At 44.5% G+C, this 20,769-nt stretch overlaps 1 protein-coding gene and 2 long non-coding RNA genes across 3 annotated transcripts in view; 1 reads left to right on the top strand and 2 right to left on the bottom strand.

Moving 5' to 3' along the window:
• The window catches only part of LOC307206773 (venom factor-like), a 60,904-nt gene extending 48,492 nt beyond the window's left edge, over positions 1-12,412 (bottom strand). Inside the window, exons 1-5 of the mRNA XM_079960185.1 lie at positions 12,264-12,412; positions 8,040-8,232; positions 3,857-4,019; positions 3,008-3,078; positions 1,706-1,791 (exon numbers count right to left, since the gene is read on the bottom strand). Coding sequence (XP_079816311.1) covers positions 1,706-1,791; positions 3,008-3,078; positions 3,857-4,019; positions 8,040-8,232; positions 12,264-12,334 — 584 coding nt within the window. The 5' untranslated portion in view covers positions 12,335-12,412. The remainder of the gene's footprint in view (positions 1-1,705; positions 1,792-3,007; positions 3,079-3,856; positions 4,020-8,039; positions 8,233-12,263) is intronic.
• Positions 1-20,769, top strand: part of LOC307206784 — a 610,614-nt gene that overhangs the window by 379,672 nt on the left and 210,173 nt on the right. The window lies entirely within an intron of this gene.
• Positions 13,029-18,928, bottom strand: LOC307206790. The gene is made up of 3 exons (XR_013834496.1): positions 18,784-18,928; positions 17,819-17,976; positions 13,029-15,405 (listed from the first exon to the last, which is right to left on the bottom strand). It is a non-coding gene; the product is annotated as an uncharacterized lncRNA (long non-coding RNA).

Here is a 20,769-nt window from a genome sequence, read left to right as displayed (position 1 = left end):
GAGAAAGTGCCAAAGTGCCACTTTGCTCTACGTGGGGCTCCCTTTGAAGGTGACCTGGAAACTACAACTAATCCAGAATGTGGCAGCTAGACTGGTGACTGGGGGCAGCCGCCGAGACCACGTAACACCAGTCTTAAAAGACCTACATTGGCTCCCATTACGTTTCTGAGCACAATTCAAAGTGTTGGTGCTGACCTGTAAAGGTCCTGTATACCTGAAGGAGCTCTCCACCCCCATCATTCAGCCCAGACACTGAGGTCCAGCTCCAAGGGCCTTCTGGCGGTTCCCTCACTACGAGAAGTGAGGTTACAGGGAACCAGGCAGAGGGCCTTTTTGGTAGTGGCGCCTGCCCTCTGAAACTCCCTCCCATCAGATGTCACTGATATAAACAATGATCTGACTTTTAGAAGACAACTGAAGGCAGCCCTGTTTAGGGAAGTTTTTAATGTTTGATGTTTTATTGTGTTTTTAATATTCTATTGGGAGTCACCCAGAGTGGCTGGGGAAACCCAGTAAGATGGGCAGGGTATAAATATATTATTATTATTATTATTATTATTATTATTATTATTATTATTATTGAATTGACTTCCCCCTTCTTGTTGCCGATATAGAGCTTTCCTCCCATGCTTGTTCCAGTCAGATGGGTGGGGTAGAAATAATAAATTATTATTATCACTGTATTATTAAAGCTGGCAGCAAGATCCCATCAGCAATTCTCTTTGCTAGCAGTACTCTGTGAAGAACCCCAAAGTGCCATTTTGGGGCACGGTGGAGCAGTGATGACTTTGGGCCTATTGGACCCAGAGCCCCAAGGACCACCCAAGGGGTCCTATCCTCAAGTCTCTCAGCTGCACCTCAGCAAAATATGTGTAAAAACCCACTCCCCATCCTCCGCCCTGGCCAGGGTGAGTGACAGGCCTTTGGGTGCAGTGTTGGAGCTGCCACATGACTGCTTCCTGATCAGGGTTGAGCTTACTCTGCCCAGCCACATTCCTAGTCATGCACACCTGAGATAAGCCATATTGGGCTCAATGGGGAATACATGCAAAGGACTGTGCTGTTAAGCTTGGAGCAGAATGCCTGCCCCCAAAATCTTAAGATGTGGATATGTGGAGGATGAGATCACACTCTCACACCCCATCTACGTGTATGTCACAGGGTGGTTGTGGGTGGTAAAGGTAAAGGGACCCCTGACCATTAGGTCCAGTTGTGACCGACTTTGGAGTTGCGGCGCTCATCTCGCTTTATTGGCCGAGGGAGCCGGCGTACAGCTTCCGGGTCATGTGGCCAGCATGACTAAGCCGCTTCTGGCAAATCAGAGCAGCACACGGAAATGCCGTTTACCTTCCCACCTAAGCGGTACCTATTTATCTACCTGCACTTTGAAGTGCTTTCAAACTGCTAGGTTGGCAGGAGCAGGGACCGAGCAACGGGAGCTCACCCTGTCGTGGGGATTCGAACCGCCGACCTTCTGATCGGCAAGTCCTAGGCTCTGTGGTTTAACCCACAGCGCCACCCATGTCCCCTGGTTGTGGGTGGTAAATATATACTAATATTGATGAGAGCTTGGAGTATATTTTTGTTTCATATGAACCCCCCAAAAGAAGGGCACTTTGCACATTGATGAGCTTTCTTCTCCAGTTGCTGTTTCAGCTCACTTTCTGTACAAATATGCTGCATGGTAGTATTCATGGTCAAATACCTGACAATCTCAGGTAAGTTGTAAGGCCGGATGTTTGTTGAAGTGGGGCTGATGGAACTCTGGCTGACAATAATGCCATCTGGTGTCTGTGAAGGAGAAAAACATGTTTCAATGGTTGCTGAAGGAATGAAAAATGATTGCACTCAATATTCATAATGTGGAAAAACAAATTCTCTAGATAGGTAGAGGTTTAGTTCTACACTACCAAGTCCTTGACTTCAGCTTAGCCACAAAGCTTCCAGGATGGCTCTGGCCTAAACCGTTGTGATGATAGTTAATTTAATTAATTGGTTTAGGAGATTCACACACTGTTTTTTGAGGAACTCCTCCACAAAGTGGCTTTCCTTATTTAAAAATACCAATCTTTGAAAACACAAAACCAGTAACAATAAGCAAAAGTACATTTAAGAATCTCCAGCCTTGCCTCAATTAGCTATCCTTGTAGTACAAGAAATGGGGCCAACCTAATCTCTACAGCAATCATATTCCAGCACGGCTGAAAAACAATACAGGGCCGGCCCATGAGACAAGGTGAGGTGATTGCCTCAGGAGGCAGGATCTATCGGACCAGCAGATCCAGTCTCCAAGGAATGTATTGCCTGCTGCCACAGAGGCAGCTACAGCTGTGGGATGCTCCTTGGAGGCCAGATCTACCCCCTGTACAGTTATCTCTTGGCAAATAGGACTTCTCTTATTCCTGCTGTAAATATTTCTTTTCTCCCCCTTGTTTCTGATGCAGTTCTCCTCTCATCCCTTCTTCCCTGGCAGAGGGGCGCCATTTTGTGGTTGACCTCAGGCGCCAAAATGTCTTCCGCCAGACCTGTTATTGTGTGTACGCTCACCACACCAGTCCAATTGCCTTTACTAGCAAACACTGAAGCAGGCACTCTGAACTAGCTCTTAAGAAACAGGCAGGAGGACAGAAGAGGATAACCCCCATCTTGCCACTTTGGGCTCCTTAAAGGAGGAGCAGGAGAAATAAAAGGTTGTGTGACTGAGAGGAAAAAAGTAAACAGCCTGATTCCCCTCTCCCACCTCATCCCAGTATAGTTCTTTCCCCAAGGTCTTGGGGTGAGATAGTTTCCCATGATACCACTGCTGGGATGAGCCAGCACTGCCAAGGTCTGAAATGGCATTTAAGGAGTTATGAAAAATGTCCATGCTTCCTAAGAAAAGCTACATTGAATGGCCATCACTCTTTCTGTAAAATCGCCATAGAACATTTAGTGAAGCACCAACCATCACTGCAATTTCAGGCGGCCAATGCTGTACTCAACACACACACTAATATATGCCTCTCACCTCAAACTCAACAATCACAGGCTTATCCAAAAGCTCCATGTTGTGGCCCACAGAAAAGACACGGTAGCGCACTGAGAAATAAAAGAGAGGTATTTGAGTTTGAAAAGAAATAGAAAGGGAAAAAAACAAACCATTCTACACATTTGGTCTGAGTGTGTGTCTGTGTGTGTGCGTGTGTGTGTGTGCATGCGTGTGTGTGCATGCGTGGGCTCACATCCCTATTTTGAGATGTACAAATCTTGCAGGTTTTTCCTTCTTATTGTTTAAAGATAAAAAAATACCAGAAAATAAATCCATTTCTGATAGTGGACTATGGCATGGTGAAGGTGCACTGCTCACCTGACCTCCCTCTGGCTGAGTCACTGCCACGTAGCAGCAGAGAGAGGAAGGTGCAAAGCCAATCTAGTGCTCCTTCTGGTAGTCTGCACTGTGTCAGCCTCTCCTCCCCTCCTCTTTGGGGCAGTATGCAGCTACAACTCAACTGGAGTCTGGTCAGGTGAGTGCCACAGTCCCAACAAGCTGTCTGTTACTCTCACATCCCATGGTGTGCACATCCATTTGCTTTGTCCCACGGTTGCCTCTTGCAGGGGAGAGGCTGCTGGTTCTTTAAAGAATACAAAAACCTACAATACCTGAGTGATGATACACAGAAGCTTTTCAGACCAACTTGAGTTGTCAGGTGTGTATGGTGGGGGTGTTAATATTTGTCTAGCTCTAGTTGTACCTAGGGATGCGTCTAATAATAGTAAAGTTCTGAAAGATAAATCAAAGGCTGATCCCAAGCTGGTCATCCACTCTATACCCCCTTACTGTGGTCCCAGATAAGGTGGGGCTAGCAGAAGGCATCACCTGCAGATCCAGGGGTGTAGATGGTTTTATCTGTCTGGATGAAGAGATATCCACTATGGAAGGAGACCAGAACCGTCTTCTCCAATGTGAACTGAGGACAGCTGGCCTGGACAACCACATACTGGTTTTGCTTGGAATCCTTTTTCATGTCTTTGGCAGGAACCTGCGTGAGGGAATCAGGAAAACTTGTTTAGGTTAAAGGGCTGGAGGGGAGCAGAATAGAATGCCCTGACCTCCTTGCCCTGAAGCTAAACTCAGTCAGATGTTTAACTCTACTGTTTGCTTGACCCTTTGTCATGTGGGATGTAATCCATTGGTATGGTCAAATGCAACATTCCTTATTTCCTTAAAGTGGGCACATGCAGGGGGACATCCAGTCAGTGTAACTTCCTGTTCCACTGGTCTGGAGCTTCCTCTCCCTGCATGTGACCTGGGAGATGGGCATCGCTCTGGCTGACTCTACAAAAGAGCCGAGCCATGCAGCCACTTTCTCAGTTCATCTTGTCTCTTATTGCTCTCTTGCTGATCTTTTGCTACCATGCTGCTCTCCTGCAGCCATTTTGTTATCTAAATGTAATGTTGCTGTCTGCTGGCTCTCAGCCAGCAGCACATGAGTTCAGTCTCCATAAGAGATGAATTCACAGTTTCTTTGTATAACTACCAAGTAAAGTCTGCCTTTCAGGGATCAAATCGTGAACTGAAATGTGAGTAAACTTTTTGTTACTTTATTCAGAAAGACTCTCGTGCCTTTATTGTTTTAAGAGGGATTAAAGGGGACACCAGGAGATAATCTTAACTAAGAGATTCAAATGAATCTGCAAACTAGCTTCCAGCTATATTGAGGGGAATTTGCTCTGCTACATCACTTACTAGCGTGAGTGAAGGAAGGATAATACTTCTTCAATCTATCCTTCCCTACTATCCTTAACATTCCCACATGTCACTGGGTCAGAGACACCCTGTCAGCTGCAGCTTCCTCTACCTTGTACTTACATAAGTAATTTCAATGCATTTCAGGGGAAGGGACATGCCAAAAAAACAACACAGAATCATAGAATCATAGAGTTGGAAGAGACCACAAGGGCCATCGAGTCCAACCCCCTGCCAAGCAGGAAACACCATCAGAGCACTCCTGACATATGGTTGTCAAGCCTCTGCTTAAAGACCTCCAAAGAAGGAGACTCCACCACACACCTTGGCAGCAAATTCCACTGTCGAACAGCTCTTACTGTCAGGAAGTTCTTCCTAATGTTTAGGTGGAATCTTTTTTCTTGTAGTTTGGAACCATTGCTCCGTGTCCGCTTCTCTGGAGCAGCAGAAAACAACCTTTCTCCCTCCTCTATGTGACATCCTTTTATATATTTGAACATGGCTATCATATCACCCCTTAACCTCCTCTTCTCCAGGCTAAACATGCCCAGCTCCCTTAGCCGTTCCTCATAAGGCATCGTTTCTAGGCCTTTGACCGTTTTGGTTGCCCTCCTCTGGACACGTTCCAGTTTGTCAGTGTCCTTCTTGAACTGTGGTGCCCAGAACTGGACACAGTACTCCAGGTGAGGTCTGACCAGAGCAGAATACAGTGGCACTATTACTTCCCTTGATCTAGATGCAATACTCCTATTGATGCAGCCCAGAACTGCATTGGCTTTTTTAGCTGCCGCGTCACACTGTTGGCTCATGTCAAGTTTGTGGTCAACCAAGACTCCTAGATCTTTTTCACATGTACTGCTCTCAAGCCAGGTGTCACCCATCTTGTATTTGTGCCTCTCATTTTTTTTGCCCAAGTGCAATACTTTACATTTCTCCCTATTAAAATTCATCTTGTTTGTTTTGGCCCAGTTCTCTAATCTGTCAAGGTCGTTTTGAAGTGTGATCCTGTCCTCTGGGGTGTTAGCCACCCCTCCCAGTTTGGTGTCATCTGCAAATTTGATCAGGATGCCCTTGAGTCCATCGTCCAAGTCGTTGATAAAGATGTTGAATAAGACCGGGCCCAAGACAGAACCCTGTGGCACCCCACTAGTCACTCTTCTCCAGGATGAAGAGGAACCATTGATGAGCACCCTTTGGGTTCGGTCAGTCAGCCAGTTACAAATCCACTGAGTGATAGCATAGTCAAGTCCGCATTTTACCAGCTTCTTTACAAGAATATCATAGTAATTTACAAAATGTTTAGGCACTAAAAACACATACCACAATAGTGAATACTACTCGTATGATTGCATGATATTCATTCCTGACCTCGGACAAACGTGAATATAGTGGGAATTTCTGCTCCCATTTCTGTGTCTGACAGAATTCTATAACATCCCTAAGCTCAGCCCAATTGAAGTGTAACTCCTTTCTCTGACAAGGTAAATGTAAATCATTCAGCAAACAGTTGGCACAGCATCAAATATAGCTGCTGACTGGCAAGTAAAACTGAAGTGTGTAAGAGATATAACTAAGGAGCGAATAAGTAAGCTGGATGACCTTAAGAAAATAAGTTGTTACTATAATTTATGATTCAGATGATTCCCAGAGCATTTGGAAGATGGCAGCTCAGAGTGGTTCTTGCATGACAGGCTCAATGAACACTTCAAATAAATGCCTGTGGACGTGCTGACAACAGAGTTTGTCCATAGTCTGACATTCTTTTCTCCTCTTAATGCAAACAAGCCAAGAGACATGACCGCACACTTCATTAACTCCAGACTAAAGAGACAATACATAAACTTGCTAAAGGCACGTTAAAAATAGAATTCAGATATTTCAGGTTCCCTCAGCTGAAACCATAAGGCAGAGCCAAACTGTGACTAATCATAGAAGAAGGCCTGAAATATGTATTCATAAAAGACCAAGATACATGCTGCTCACCATGCCAACCAGGGCTGGATTCAGGTTTGATGAGGGCCTAAGCCACTGAAGGTAATGGGGCCCTTTATATGTCCAGCTGCCTTTGTCAACAACAAATTGTCACTGTTCTTTGTGTTGAATATATGCTATACGGTAATTTATGGACCTAATAGGTATCTAAAGCCATTTACATACTGTTGCTGTATGTAGGCTTAATTTTATTTGTTTTTTATCTTATATTTAGGAAATGTACATCCAGTTTTCCCCCCTTTAATTTTTGGGGGGCCAATCCCCTGGCTCTGAGCCTTCTTACCTTGGGGGTTCCCCAGCTGGTGCTTCCCCCCACTCCTCTGCATCCAGCCACTAGCAAAGTCAAATCCATTAAGATGAAACATCAAAATGGTAAACCACTATTCTTAGAGTCCTTCCTTAAGTATTAGGAATAACACCCAAGTTTCTCAAACTTGGGTCTCCAGCTGCTGTTGGACTACAAATCCCATCATTCCTGACCACTGGTCCTGCCAGCTAGAGATGATTGGAGTTGTAGTCCAACAACAGCTGGAGACTCAAGTTTGAGGAACACTGCCCTACAATCGGCTATAGGGCAACCCTATACAGTGCAGTCATTCAAAAGAATCTTGCAGTTCTGACTTTTAACAGCAGTTTGATCACCTGCAATGGGCAAATTATGTTTAGACCTTGTGCGAAGAATGAGTTTCATGGGTGAGTTTCTGCAGATCAAGGCACAAAGGTGGGCGAGAATGGTATTTATCTGGGTTGTCAACCTTGACATTTTTCAGGCCAAATTTACTGCTGACCCTGCCAGAAAGCAGATACTGAAATATGACCATTGCATACGATCACACAAATCCTCACAAATATATTTTACTAACCTCTAAAGCTGGTCTGGGAACTAACAATCTGGATATTCTGATGTGTTATATCAAGCTTCCTCAACCTCGGCCCTCCAGATGTTTTGAGACTACAATTCCCATCATCTCTGACCACTGGTCCTGCTAGCTAGGGATCATGGGAGTTGTAGGCCAAAAACATCTGGAGGGCCAAGGTTGAGGAAGCCTATGTTATATTCAGGTCTGATCAGACAGCATTGTACTTTCTTTAAATTTGTCAGGCTTGATAGCACAGATGATTTGCTCTTCCCTTACCCCTCCCGGAATTTCTCTTTTTATATGCTAACCCGCCTACCCCAAACATAATGGACAAACTGCACAATCGTATGCATGCCCTACTGCGTTCAATGGGACTTGCTCCTAGGTTGAGTGTGCACAATTGTGGAGCTTGATTTTTGCATACACTATGGCACCGTCCCTAACCATCGCTCTGCACTCACCTTTATGGCTGGCATCACCATCATGCCATTTGCTGGGTTCATGGGAACTTTGACCATATACAAGGTGTTTTTCTTCTGTGGGAAGTCATGGACAGAGACGGTGACCTCGGTGTCAAAGTTGCCTCCATGAGCCTCCACCACAATCGTCTCATCCGTCTCTACTCGCAGGACACTTGGGGTGATGAGGGAGTAGCTACAGAGGAGAAAAAATTCATTGCAGTGAGTCTGTTTGTTGCATCTAAATACCTTACCGCAGCTCCTCCATGCTGCATTTGGTGCCTCCTCTTGCTTGGGGAAATTCAAGAAACAAATGGTTTAAGAGGCCCTCACTTATAGGCAGGGTGGGAGGGGCATCACCCTGTCAAGATTCTGAATCCCCCCCCCCCAACCTCCAAAGCCATGGTCCAGTTTTTGTCCTGTCACCTAGAATAATAGCAATACATTTCCAGTGACAGAGAGGCTTCCATCCATCTCCTCTGCTTAGCCAGTCATAAAAACCGCTAGCAGAAGATCTCTCCTCTGTCCCCATCAAGAGAAAACAGTTCCAGAAAGAATGAGGAGGAAGGATTTTTGTCCAGGCACATTTCTTGATGGAGGTAAAAATGAGGAAAAGGGTTTTTTCTTCTTCTGTTGTTTTTGCTTTTGTTGTAAAACTAGGGTGAGAAAAGTGCATAATGGAAGTTCATACAGCAGCCCAGTTTTTCTTCCTTTGCTTAGGAGGTTGTGAGAAACGGTGGCATGTGGGGGAGATGAGAGAATTCTGGAGGCTTCTGTTGAAATTGCAAACTGTCCTTTGTGCAGGTCCAGAGATAAGATTGTTGGGCTAGCGCCTCGGAGTCCAGTCCTGGCTTCAAAACCTCACACAGCCATGAAGCTCATATTACACTGGGGTAATTGCTGTAGTTTTATATTGGTGAATGGTATATGTTGCATGCAATCCTCTGTCCACTTGCATTGAATCGGAAAACAAGCCTGGTTGAATTAGTATTACAGCAAAATTACTCACAACAGAAAAGGATGGAGACTTATGTAGGTGCTGTACATGTGACCTCTTAGGAAATGTATACAATGTGTTTTAAAGATTCCAAGGAATTGGGGTGCCAACTTGAATAAAATACTTGAGGGGGGGTAAGCCCCACCCCACATAATCGATCACATACCATTTGAATGGCAATGCCCAACAACTTGGGTGGCGGGCGAAGGGACCTTGGCCTTTAAGAGTTGGCTCCTATGCAAGGAAGACTGTAGGGCCCTCGTCAGTCATTACTTTCTAACCTCAGCCATAATGTGAAGTGAACATCTTACTTCCTCCTATGAGATCACACCACAATTTGTTCCGGAATCGCACAACAGTAATCTGGATGTGAACACCAGCTGTCATTCGATGCATAAGTCTTGACATTAGATATTGCACTTTTTCCTCTTATGTTTGAAATTTGTAAGCACCAATAGGGAACTGGTTACTACTTACTAGCACTCTAGATAATGCTGTTGTTTTAGCTGATTGTATATGATGCATATTTTATTGTTTTATGTTTTGTAAATTGCTTTGAGAAGGTTTTGCCTCTAAGCACGGTATAAAAACATAAGGTTGGGGTTCCTTCATGAAATCCCTGACTCCTTCCAATGTTAGCCAAATATAAGAAGGTCAGCAAAAAAAGGGGGGAAAGGGTCTGGCTCCCTAATGTGTGTGCTCTCGTGTACCTTTTTTTTAGAATTAGAGGTTGGGTTCCTATTCAGTCTAAGGCAACAAAAAGATTTTAGGTTTGGATTCAGTTCAACTTCACTTTCAAGAAACCCTCTCTAAACCAATAAATTTGAGTCCAGGTTAAGTTCAGTGACTTTTTGATTGTAACTTTTCCCTTTTTGGATGTACTAACTTTTGATTTATGCCTGATGAAGAGATTTCCACATTTACTCCATACCCTCCCCACATCCCATCACAACAGACACAAAGTGGTGGCATCTGACAAAGCCAGCTCACCTAACTGCTGAGTTAATCACATGTGACATCAATGATATATAGCTGTGCATACAACAGAATTATAGAATTGCAGAGTTGGGACCACAAGTCTCCTCTAGCCCAAGGTCCCTGCAATGTAGCAATGAAGGAATCTTTTTGCCCAACAAAAGGATTGCACCCCCAACCGTGAGATTATGAGTCTCATGTTCTATCATAGGGTGTCAGTGTGCCAAGGACACTTCTCTGTTTGAAGGGCTGTTGGAGGACAACCCTCTATTATTTGAATGAGTTGTCTATACAAAGAGCTATCTGTTCAAAGTTTGACTTAATGATAATGAACCTAACAAGGGAGAGCAAGGACCTTGCAAAGATCGCCCATTAACAGCATAGTAAACAGGCACACAAGGGACACGGGTGGCACTGTGGGTTAAACCACAGAGCCTAGGACTTGCCAATCACAAGGTCACGGTTTGAATCCCCGCGAAGGGGTAAGCTCCCGTTGCTTGGTCCCTGCTCCTGCCAACCTAGCAGTTTGAAAGCATGAAGTGCAAGTAGATAAATAGGTATCGCTCTGGCAGGAAGGTAAACAGTGTTTCCGTGCACTGCTCTGGTTCGCCAGAAGCGGCTTAGTCATTCTAGCCACATGACCCGGAAGTTGTATGCCGGCTCCCTCAGCCAATAAAGCAAGATGAGTGCTGCAATCCCAGAGTCGGCCACAACTGGACCTAATGGTTGGGGGTCCCTTTACCTTTAAACAGGCGCACAGTTCACCTGGTCACACTTTCCTTTCCCACCTTATGGTGAGAGGTATTTCATTCCTATATAAATTGTAGTAATCCTTATGGTGAGAGGTATTTCATTCCTATATAAATTGTAGTAATCACTGCTAAATATATAGACAGCAGCATACACAGATTTTATGAATTTTTTTAATGAAAAATCTATGTCCTCTTTTAAGGTGATGAGTTTTCTCTTTTTTGATAGTGCATAAATGCAGGACTGGTCCTATCATTAGGCAGAGTAAAGTGGCTGTCTCTAGAGACAGATGGCAGGGGGCAAGTGCCAATGGCAAAATGTTGGAAGATGGAGCTGTGTGTAACCCCTAAACTAGCCTGCTGCCCCTCGGCGCAATGGAGGTCCAGTCACTAGTATAAAAATAAGATTAACCCTGGCAATTTGGCAAGCTTCTCTACACAGAACTAGAGGGGATGTCACCTTGCCCTTTGCCTCAGGTAGAATTATTATTATTACAGTGACACCTTGGGTTAAGAACTTAATTCTTTCTGGAGGTCCGTTCTTAACCTGAAACTGTTTTTAATCTGAGGTACCACTTTAGCTAATGGGGCCTCCCGCTGCCGCCGCGCCACCACTACGCGATTTCTGTTCTCATCCTGAAGCAAAGTTCTTAACCCGATTTACTATTTCTGGGTCAGTGGAGTCTGTAACCTGAAGTGTCTGTAACCCGAATCATCTGTAACCCGAGGTACCACTGTATTATTTATTATATTTATACCCTGTCCACTATGGGCGGCTTCCAACACATATAAAAACATAATAAACATCTTGGTAAATAAAATGTCTTGGTAATTAGTCATTTTACACCACAACTGACCACCATTCCAACACATGTACATGCAGCAGAACAAACACACATGTAATTGTCAGACATACCATGAAGCCTAAATCAGGATGGCTAAATGGAAACTTCAAGCTCAGAGGTGATCAGAAACTGGAGACGAGCAACAGGGCAGGGCTGTTGCCTTCATGCCCCGATGGAGAGCTTTCCAAAGGTGGGCCACTCCAGGGAGGCTAAATGCGAGATCAGATGGACCCAGAGACACAGTTTGCTAAAGCAGGATTCTTCTGTCCTTCCATGGCTTCTACACTTCTTGTACAAAGAACATTTCTGCATGTCAGAAATTCAGAGCCGGCCCTGCCAGTAGGCAGTGAAGTGGCTTGCTTCAGGCAGCAGACTTAGGAGTATGGTTGGAAGCACCCAGTTCGTGATTATTTTAAATGATATTTCCATCACTATGGTGGTGAGGGGCCAGGGGGAGAGTGATATTTGGATTTTCTGCTGCAGGCAATCCCCCCCACAAAAAAAAAACCTCTTCACACTACATCTGAAGCAATTTTAAATCACCCCTAAAAGGACCAGATTCCTGAATTTGATGGATCTGCTCAGCTTCCCTGTACAGAAACTCCCCTTGCTTAAGAAATGCGGTGCTGTTGTGAACTGCTGACATCTGACATGTACTTACAGTTGGCTGTGAGAAGAAGTCGGGAAAGAGACCAAGAGGGCAGCCACCAGGTAGAGAGCAGTCCCCTCCATGGTGATCTGGAGGAACAGGAGAGGCAAGCTACCGTCTCAGTATTTATCCTCTGAGCCCCTGTCCAAGCCCTTTTGCAATCTCTCTGTGTTTAATCAGTAAATGGGGAGGAGTTTGAGCAACCTGGGAATTTCAAAATAAATTAGCAAGGCTGTCAAAAATGACCACGATTTGTCTTTTTCCTCCCCCCTTTTTTTTACAGCAACAGCTAAACAGTATGTTTGTGCAACCTGCTCTTGATAATCCTGGTGGGGGTTGGCATACTATGCAAACATGATCTGGGCCAATCCTAGGTTCAAAAGGCCGACAGAAAACTTTCTCTTTCTGACACACGCACACACACACCACTGAAGAGTCCAGTCCTGGGGCGCAGCTTCCCAACCAGTATCTATTCCCGAAGAAGGAAGTCTTGCATGGTCAATAACAACAAGAGGTCTTTCCAATTGCTTTGAACTTCTTGGCATCTTGGCATCTTGGCTTGAGACACTTGTATCACAAGAGCCCTATGCAAATGTTATTATTATTATTTTTTTACTTATTACACACAATTATTTATTTACCTGGGAGAGACTGCGAGTGGGCCTTGGGCTCACCCATTGCCTCCCCTCTCCTTAACCCACTTATCTCACTACTGGGAAGGAGAAAAGTTAAGTGCGTGGAAGGGACAACAGGTCTACCAGATGATACAAACATCATCATCATTGTACCCCATCCATCAGACCGGATTGCCCCAGCCTCTCTGGGTGCATACCCTCCAACGTACCTCCAAAGAAAATAAGGACTTCCCATTCCATAGTGATAATTTTACTATTTATACCCCACACATCTTTCTGGGTTGCTCAGCCACTCTGGCCGTCTTCCAACATATATAAAAACATCAGAAAACATTTTTTAAAAACCTAAAAAAAAACCTTCCCTATATAGGATTGCCTTCTGATGGCTTGGGGATCGGCTAACTCCATTCCCTCCAACATTTCTCCAATGAAAATAGGGACACCTTAAGGAAAAGCGGGACATTCCGCGATCAAATCAGAAACCGGGATGGCTTCTCTAAATCAGGGTTTGTGGGTGGCTTCCAACAAATATAAAAGCATAATGAAACATCAAGCATTTAAAACTTTCCTACACAGGGCTGCTTTCAGATGTCTTCTGAAAGTCATATAGTTGTTTATCTCCTTGACATTTGACAGGTGTGTGTTCCACAGGGTGGGTGCCACTACCCAGAAGGCCCTCTGTCTGGTGACTTCACTTCTCACTGTGAGGGAACCGCCAGGAGGCTCGCAGAGCTAGAATACATTAAACCATACAAAAATATGATTAAAGATTACGCCATTTCAGTAACTCACCTACAGATATCAACATATAATAACATGGTAAGCAACTTCTGTTTCCCTAAAGTCAGTCCTATATGACACAGAACAATCTTTCCCAGCCAATATGAACAAAACGTTTGCTTAAAGGAGAGTTTTCACTAATCCCAGCAACAAGGGGCTCAAGATATCAGGTCCTCAGATGTTCATGTGGAGGGCATTCCAACAAAAACTGTACCAGGTCCTCTACTTTGAGGACAATGTCTAGCCACCGCATTGGAAATTTCTGAAAGACCAGTTGCACACAGCTGTAGAGATGGCAATCTCTTTAATAGGGTTTTCTCGTACATGGCCAGGGAATATTCTGCTTTTAATTTTTAATTATTATTTTTAATGGTGAGCATGGAAACTCTAGGGAGTTGGAGGTGCAGAATGTAAAGTTATTAAATAAATAACCGGGAAGGGATTGCACAAATGTCCTGCAAGTCCAAAGTGAGTCCCCAAATTGGCCCTAAATGCAATCTCATATGGAAAATCATGTCTGCAAAGAGCCATAGCTAGGGAACAATTTGGGTGGGGGGAGCTCCAAAAATCCCATGTACATCCATTTCCTTAAAAGTGCAAATGGGAACTGCATAATCACAATTTGTGAATGGTCAGGTGTGTTTTTCAAACACATTTTGGCCCTTCTGCTGAAGTGAAAGACTTGCAGCTGGCTCTTTGCAAGTTACAAAGACCAGCATCTTCTGGCATGCTCTAACTGCTTCTTCATGCCTTTTCTTAAGACTGTTTGGAGGCCAAAGGAATAAATGGAATGGGTTATGATGACTCTTAGCAGATAAAAGTTCCTAGATAAAAAAGATGTCAGACAAACAGCAATTTACAAATTATCCATGCAAATCAATCAAGAGTTAATCAGGAAATTCTAGTCATCAGCTGGATTCCAGTAACAGGTTTATTTTCTTGGCAACGGTATTTGGACAGAAACGGAGCTTGGACAATCTCCAAAGACATTCTTTCGCAACATGTCTGCGTGTTTACTTCAGCCAAACATTCAGTACAGCTTGCTCAAAAGCAAGTGTCCTAATACGGGGAGTGAGAAGTGATCTATGGCTCTAGGTGCTGCAGGTGAGAGGCAGGAGGCCCCAAGGGCATTTCAAGAGGGCTCTAATTCCTCAAAGGAGGTGCAGCATTCAATGAATTCAGATCCAGCTCCATCACTTTACTGCATTGTGGTTTTTTAATTGGTGGAGACAGCAATGTAAAAATACCTTTATCAAGATCCGTCATTTTTCACAGAGGAGGATGAGTGTTTTCACGTTGCACAAATGCTGGACTCCTACTCCAGATGAGCCAAAAACATTTAAAGGGAAATATGTATGCAATGTGAATCCCCATCAATTTTGTTATAATGAACCGACACAGAAGGGTGTGACAAAATTATATTTTGGTGTGCTTTTACACAGGGCTTTTTTTCGCCCCAGCCGGAACTCTCTAGAAACTCAGTTTCAGCACCTCTTTTTCTAGAAAAATAGCACTGCTTTTACATGTGCCAGTGTCATTAGAGCTTTAAATTCCTTCCATATAGGTACTTCTCTTGAGGAGCTGTAGTTGAAGGCATCTTACAGAGCTAACCAAGGGTTTATCCACACTTACCTTTTGCACTGCATTTCTAAGCACAGGTCCAAGTGTTTTGGGCTCTATGCACAGGACAAGCGAGAGTGTGGATGAGACCCGAGTAAAAGAGATTCTGTGGCAAAAGTCTGGAAGAGACAGAACCTTAAGAGCACAAAAAGTATTTGTATATGGCTATATCATTAAAAAAACAACAACAACAAAGCAGATTGCAAGCAATAAAGCCACACAATAAAACTATAAAAAGTTAAAAACAGACATCTTTGATTGTTTTATTACATTGCATTTATGTAAAATCCACATAAAGGTAAAGGGACCCCTGACCATTAGGTCCAGTAATGACCAACTCTGGGGTTGCGGTGCTCATCTCACTTTATTGGCAGAGGGAGCCGGCGTACAGCTTCCAGGTCATGTGGCCAGCATGACTAAGCCGCTTCTGGCGAACCAGAGCAGCACACGGAAACGCTGTTTACCTTCCCGCTGGAGCGGTACCTATTTATCTACTTGCACTTTGACGTGCTTTCAAACTGCTAGGTTGGCAGGAGCAGGGACCGAGCAACGGGAGCTCACCCCGTTGTGGGGATTCAAACCGCCAACCTTCTGACCGGCAAGTCCTAGGCTCTGTAGTTTAACCCAGAGCAACACCCACGTCCCTTAAAATCCACATACATTTGTATAATCAAGGCAGGTTATTGACTGATCATAGAACCACTAAATTGCCGAGTTGGAAGGGACCCTTTGGGTCATCTAGTCCAACCCCCTGCAATGTGGGAATATGCAGCTGTCCCACATAGGGATCAAACCTGCAACCAGGGCGTTATCAGCAGGACTCTCTAAGCAGCCGAGCAATCCAGGTTGTGTGATTGTTAAATGCTACCCGCCTTTGCACCAGTTCTTGGCTGCGAGTTCCACTAAAAAAAAACAACAGCACCTCAATTAAACATGTATAAAAGCATGTAACATAAAAGCATACAACATAAAATGTTGTAACAGGTTACACCATAGCACTCAGGGTTGGATTCACCTGTTAGCAAAGGCCCACACAAGGATTACTGATAGCCCAGGGGTTTTTCCCTATCCCCATCCCTCCCCTGGCACCCTCCAACAGGCTGGGGGAAGGCAGGTTTGGGAGAAGAGGACAGTTGTTCTGTCTGGGAAGCTGAAATGTTTGCACTGATGGAACAATTGCCATAAGGCTACACTGAATTCCCTGCAAAGACACTGTTTGTTGAAATGAGGTGGCCCTGGAGTTGTTTATGCAGCTTGCACAATATTGCAGTGGGTACCCTAGCTTCAAGATTCCCGGAACCGGGTCATGGACTGGGAGCATTAACCCGTCCTTTGGTAGCCTTCCTACTATGGGACGGGGAAAGAGATATTTCTAAAGCAGATGCAGATCAGAGTGTCATAGCATCGTGCTATGACATCGTGATAAAGTCACGAGCAAGTGACCTTTGATTGCTAAAAGGGGATGGCTGTGCTTTTGATTAGAGCTGGAGAAAGGAGAGGGGACATCAGAGAACAGCTTATTGCATTTTGCAAAAAAAAAAATAGCAGAGGAATTTGCACCTTTTAGAAAAAAGAGAAGCAGTCCAGGACAGCACCCTTCATGTGACTGGTGTTGGCATATTTACGGGATTGCCTCCCCTGGTATGCCCCGCAGAGGACCTTAAGGTCCATGAATAACCATAGTTTACAGGTCCCGGGCCCTAAGAAAGTCAGATTATCCTCCACCAGGGCCAGGGCCTTTTCAGTGATGGCTCCGACCTGGTGAAATGCTGTGTCCCATGAGACCAGGGCCCTTCATGATTTAACCTTCCATCGGGCCTGTAAGACAGAGCTATTCCGCCTGGCCTTTAATTTGAATTCAGCCTGATCTTTTATTTTCCTTCTCTTCCCTCCCCCTCCCCTTTTATGAAGATCATCCTCTCTGAGACTCCACAGCTAATTCTCCCCTGGCCTCCTCACCGGCCCAAGTAGGACTAATTCAGCCAGCTAGCCCTGGTGACTATCTAATGCTTATTAGATGGATTTCCCCCAAATTGATTTCTGAACTTTGAATTTTATTGTTATTCATGTTTTTATACTGTATTTTATGCTGCTTCTACAATTACGTGTTTTAAATTTGTTGTTAGCCGCTCTAAGCCTGGTTTTCTGAACCAGGAAGGGTGGGGTATGAATAAAAAATTATTATTATTATTAATTTATTATATCTGCATGTTTATGAACTGTGTGTAGACTAGGGGTCAGCAACCTTTTTCAGCACTGGACCGGTTCACTGTCCCCCAGACCTTGTGGGGGGCCAGACTATATTTTTTGGGGGGAAATGAACGAATTCCTATGCCCCACAAATAACCCAGAGGTGCATTTTAAATAAAAAAACACATTCTACTCATGTAAAAACACGCTGATTCCCGGACCATCTGCAGTCCGGATTTAGAAGGCGATTGGGCAGGATCCGGCCCCCAGGCCTTAGTTTGCCTACCCATGGTGTATTTGCTTCAGGTTAGTTTATTCATACATGAATTTCTCTACATTTACCACCGTGCCTAGCTATCGCTTCACATGCCCTCTGCATCTCCTCTGGTCATTTGCAAAGTAGGTCCCTCATTTGCATATGGAGTTGGTCACTTTTCCTTCTCTTTTAAGAAAAATGCTTTTTCTTATCCCTCAATCACAGGGAAGGGAAATGCCAGCTTCTGAAATTCCAGAGAACAAGGCCAAGAGTGTTTCCACAGAAAAACTAAACAAACAGTTCTAATCAACAGCAGGGGGTGGGTGGGAACGGTGAGCCCATACAGATTACAGGGAAATCCCCTCATAAGTTACCAAACTGGGGGAAAACACAACATTTCCTTCTCATGCTCTGAAACCTTTTGGACTTGAGCCTTCGTTGACAGCAGCGTCCATTCTTGCAAACCCCGTGACACAGATTAGTCACTATGAAAAGACACTGTACTCAGTTGTGCAGTTATGTATTTTCAAACTCTGTGTGTAAGAGTCTTATTGTGGGGGTGGTTTGGCTCTCTTGAGGTGATAATGCATTCCTTCCTTTTATTTGCATGCCACTTTTCTACCACAGCAACAAAAAAGATCTCAGCCCAAAGTGGCTTCCAACAAAGGAAACAGGAATGCATTTCAAAACCAAACAGTGCAAAATCCATTTCAGAAAAACAGCGAAACAACACAGCAGCAAATATAATAACATAAAGAACACATTTCAGTTTTATAAATATAGCAGTGTTATAAACAACATCCGACAGCAAAAATAACAAGGGAGCTCTACAGTTTCACCTCGTTCCTAGAAAAATCCCTCGCAATCCCACTCCTGCGCCATTTTATAAGCCTTCTCAGGGTGGGGTGAAGGGGGGTGTACCAGAAAACATCCGGGCCCCATGATGTTGCTCTCTTCTGGAGTTATATTACAGACCTATACTTAAAAAGGCTTTGTAAACTTTCTGAAGGATCAGCCTGGGCCTGTCTATTGATCTTGTCAGTAGACTAACCCATTCATGTGAGTAGGGCCTTGCCCTGTCAGAACAACCTGGATGCAGTTTATGGCATTAATATACACACAGCCCATGTGTTGCCTTTGTTAAGAACTTAACAGGGAAGAGGAGGAGAAAACTGGCTGCCCATGTCATTGCTTTTGGCTCCATCGGAAGGTCGGCAGTTCGAATCCCCGCGACGGGGTGAGCTCCTGTTGCTCAGTCCCTGCTCCTGCCAACCTAGCATTTCGAAAGCACATCAAAGTACAAGTAGATAAATAGGTACCGCTCTGGCGGGAAAGTAAATGGCGTTTCCGTGATCTGCTCTGGTTCGCCAAAAGCGGCTTAGTCATGCTGGCCACATGACCTGGAAGCTGTATGCCCTTGGCCAATAAAGCGAGATGAGCACCGCAACCCCAGAGTTGGCCACAACTGGACCTAATGGTCAGGGTTCCCTTTACCTTTACCTTTTATACCAGTCCAACCCTGTTGACATCATTGCACTCTATCACACACACACACCCGCCCCACAGTCTTTCCCACAGGCATTTTATGACATGATTGACACCTCTGAATCAGTTTTCTTCTTCTTCTTTTTCCTGGTATGCCCAGCCAAGTTCCTTGCATAGCTCAAAGTCTCTAAGCTGAGGCCGCCGCCACCTTTTATTTCAATTTATATGGCCTCAAATGATTAGGTTCTCTTGGCTGTTTAGAAACATCAAATGTATACAATCACATCTAAAACTCTACACAACAAAACTGCAAAAATCAAAGTAGCAAGAACCATCTAAAATCAGTGTAAGTACTCAGATAGCTCTGTGGGTAGAGCATGAGGCTCTTAATTTCAGAGTTGCGGGTTCGAGCATTTCAGGGGTTGGGCTAGATGACCCTCAAGGTCCCTTCCAACTCTACAATTCTGTGGTTCCAAGGTACAACAATTCAAAATCAACGTAAAAGTAGCAAAGGGAAAACTGGTTCTGTTTAGACATAACACCACAAACCATAGCATACCCTCCAACATTTCTCCGATGAAAATAGAGACATCCCATTCCATAATGATAATATTCCTATTTATACCCCACACATCTTACTGAGTTGCCCCAGCCACTGTGGGCAGCTTCCAACATATATAAAAACATTTAAAAAACAACAACCCTTCCCTATACAGGATTGCCTTCAGACAGCTCAGGGTTCAGATAACTTCATACCCTCCAATGTTTCTCCAATGAAAATAGGGACATCCTAAGGAAAAGTGGGACATTCCGGGATCAAATCAGAAACCAGGACGGCTTCTCTAAATCAGGGACGTCCCAGGGAAAATAAGGACACTTGGAGGGTCTGCCATAGTGAATCTTTGGCCTGCATACTCACTTTTCCTCTAGTACAACCATAAGGAGGAGCCTGGAAATCTTTGCTTCCACTTTGAATTGACAAAACAGTTGCTGATATGTCACACACACAAACAAACTGTGGTTAGTCTTATCTGTGGTTTAGAAAAACAAACCAACTTTTGCTTATGATTCTTGCTGGTTTCCCTAAACCTTACGTAACAAAAAGCACATTTCTCGGTTTGGGCAAAACTGGTATCTGTGGTTAGCTGAAAACAGAAGATGAAACTCCAGTCTTCTGCATGCAGGAGAAGAAACCCAGAAGCCCACAAGCCCCAGCCTTTATACGCATAATCGAAACCATTGCTTTACATGACATACAAGTCAGGTCAGGGTAAACTCTAACTGCAACATGCCGTATATTGTCAAACATTGACTCCACTTGTATGTCACGCTGCCCATTAGTACATAAAGGTAAAGGTAAAGGTACCCCTGCCCGTACGGGCCAGTCTTGACAGACTCTGGGGTTGTGCGCCCATCTCACTCAAGAGGCCAGGGGCCAGCGCTGTCCGGAGACACTTCCGGGTCACGTGACCAGCGTGACATCGCTGCTCTGGCGAGCCAGAGCCGCACACGGAAACGCCGTTTACCTTCCCGCTGGTAAGCGGTCCCTATT

The sequence above is a fragment of the Podarcis cretensis genome (assembly GCF_951804945.1).
Source record: "Podarcis cretensis genome assembly, chromosome: 17".
Lineage (NCBI taxonomy): Eukaryota > Metazoa > Chordata > Lepidosauria > Squamata > Lacertidae > Podarcis > Podarcis cretensis.
The sequence above is the reverse complement of the archived record's forward strand: the minus strand, read 5'-3'. Positions and strand labels throughout refer to the sequence as shown.